Below are 2,500 nucleotides of genomic sequence, written 5' to 3' on the forward strand. Positions count from 1 at the left end.
GAGTGAGTGAGTGACTGAGTGAGTGAGTGAGTGACTGAGTGAGTGAGTGACTGAGTGAGTGATTGACTGAGTGAGTGAGTGACTGAGTGAGTGATTGACTGAGTGAGTGAGTGTCTGAGTGAGTGATTGACTGAGTGAGTGATTGACTGAGTGAGTGAGTGAGTGACTGAGTGAGTGAGTGACTGAGTGAGTGATTGACTGAGTGAGTGAGTGAGTGACTGAGTGAGTGATTGACTGAGTGAGTGAGTGAGTGTCTGAGTGAGTGATTGACTGAGTGAGTGAGTGTCTGAGTGAGTGATTGACTGAGTGAGTGATTGACTGAGTGAGTGAGTGACTGAGTGAGTGAGTGAGTGTCTGAGTGAGTGATTGACTGAGTGACTGAGTGAGTGTCTGAGTGAGTGATTGACTGAGTGAGTGAGTGAGTGTCTGAGTGAGTGATTGACTGAGTGAGTGAGTGACTGAGTGAGTGAGTGATTGACTGAGTGAGTGAGTGACTGAGTGAGTGAGTGACTGAGTGAGTGAGTGACTGAGTGACTGAGTGAGTGATTGACTGAGTGAGTGAGTGACTGAGTGAGTGAGTGAGTGACTGAGTGAGTGAGTGAGTGACTGAGTGTCTAAGTGACTGAGTAAGTGTCTAAGTGAGTATCTGACAGACTGAGTGAGTGACTGACTGAGTGAGTAACTGACTGACTGACTGAGTGAGTATCTAAGTGAGTGACTAAGTGAGTGTCTGAGTGAGTGAGTGAGTGTCTGAGTGAGTATCTGACTGACTGAGTGAGTGACTGACTGAGTGAGTGAGTATCTAAGTGAGTGACTAAGTGACTGACTGACTGAGTGAGTGAGTGACTGACTGAGTGAGTGACTGACTGAGTGAGTGACTGACTGACTGACTGAGTGACTGAGTGACTGACTGACTGAGTGACTGAGTGAGTGAGTCCTCACCTCCACAGGCCCCGTGTTGGTGTCCCGCGCTCTGAGCAGCTCCCCCAGGAGCCCCACGAGGGCCGAGGCCTCGAGCAGCAGCGTGGGGCCCCCCCCCCAGCGAGGCCCCCCCTCCAGCGGGGCCCAGGGCCACGCGACGGCCACGGGTCTCCGCGTTGCACAGCAGATCGCACAGCGTGGAGACGGCTAGTCCTGTAGCAACATCATCAACAACAAGATCAACAACATCAACAACAACAAGATCAACAACATCATCAACAACAACAAGATCAACAACGTCAACAACATCAACAACATCATCAACAACAACAAGATCAACAACAACAAGATCAACAACATCAACATCATCAACAAGATCAACAACAACAACATCATCATCATCAACAACGTCAACAGCGTCAACAACATCAACAACATCAACAACATCAACAACGTCAACAACATCAACAACATCAACAACGTCAACAACATCAACAACATCAACAACATCAACAACATCAACAACGTCAACAACATCAACGTCACCAACGCTCGGACCTTCCCCGAGCGGGGAAGGTCCGAGTACTAGTACCAGTACTATTACTAATAGTACCAGTACTATTACTAATAGTACCAGTACTACTACTAATAGTACCGGTACTACTACTAGTAGTACCAGTACTACTACTAGTAGTACCAGTACTATTACTAATAGTACCAGTACTATTACTAATAGTACCAGTACTACTACTAATAGTACCAGTACTACTACTAATAGTACCCGTACTACTACGAATAGTACCAGTACTACTACTAATAGTACCAGTACTACTACTAATAGTACCGGTACTACTACTAGTAGTACCGGTACTACTACTAATAGTACCGGTACTACTACTAGTAGTACCAGTACTACTACTAATAGTACCAGTACTACTACTAATAGTACCAGTACTATTACTAGTAGTACCAGTACTACTACTAGTAGTACCAGTACTACTACTAGTAGTACCGGTACTACTACTAATCCGGTACTACTACTAGTAGTACCAGTACTACTACTAGTAGTACCAGTACTACTACTAATAGTACCAGTACTACTACTAGTAGTACCAGTACTACTACTAGTAGTACCAGTACTATTAACACACTCACCAGCCGGACGTCTCACGACCTGTTCCAGCTGCTCAGCTCCCAGAAGGCCGCTGCTGGCTCCTCCCACTGCCAGCACGTACCACTACTAGTAGTACTATTACTAATAGTACCAGTACTACTACTAATAGTACCAGTACTATTAGTAATAGTACCAGTACTACTAATGTACCCACCAGCCGGACCTCTGACGACCTGTCCCAGCTGCTCTGCTCCCAGAAGGCCGCTGCTGGTTCCTCCCACTGCCAACACGTACCACTACTAGTAGTAGTAGTACTAATAGTACCAGTACTACTACTAATAGTACCAGTACTATTAGTAATAGTGCCAGTACTATTACTAATAGTACCAGTACTACTAATGTACCCACCAGCCGGACCTCTCACGACCGGTCCCAGCTGCTCTGCTCCCAGAAGGTAGTACTATT

At 46.1% G+C, this 2,500-nt stretch overlaps 1 protein-coding gene across 1 annotated transcript in view; it reads right to left on the bottom strand.

Moving 5' to 3' along the window:
- LOC144955362 (uncharacterized) overlaps positions 1–2,500 on the bottom strand; it is a 38,541-nt gene that overhangs the window by 16,554 nt on the left and 19,487 nt on the right. Inside the window, exon 9 of the mRNA XM_078885605.1 lies at positions 943–1,134. Within this exon, the coding sequence (XP_078741731.1) occupies positions 943–1,134 (192 nt within the window). The remainder of the gene's footprint in view (positions 1–942; positions 1,135–2,500) is intronic.

Source organism: Lampetra fluviatilis, unplaced genomic scaffold, assembly GCF_964198595.1.
Source record: "Lampetra fluviatilis unplaced genomic scaffold, kcLamFluv1.1 SCAFFOLD_691, whole genome shotgun sequence".
Classification (NCBI taxonomy): Eukaryota; Metazoa; Chordata; class Hyperoartia; order Petromyzontiformes; family Petromyzontidae; genus Lampetra; species Lampetra fluviatilis.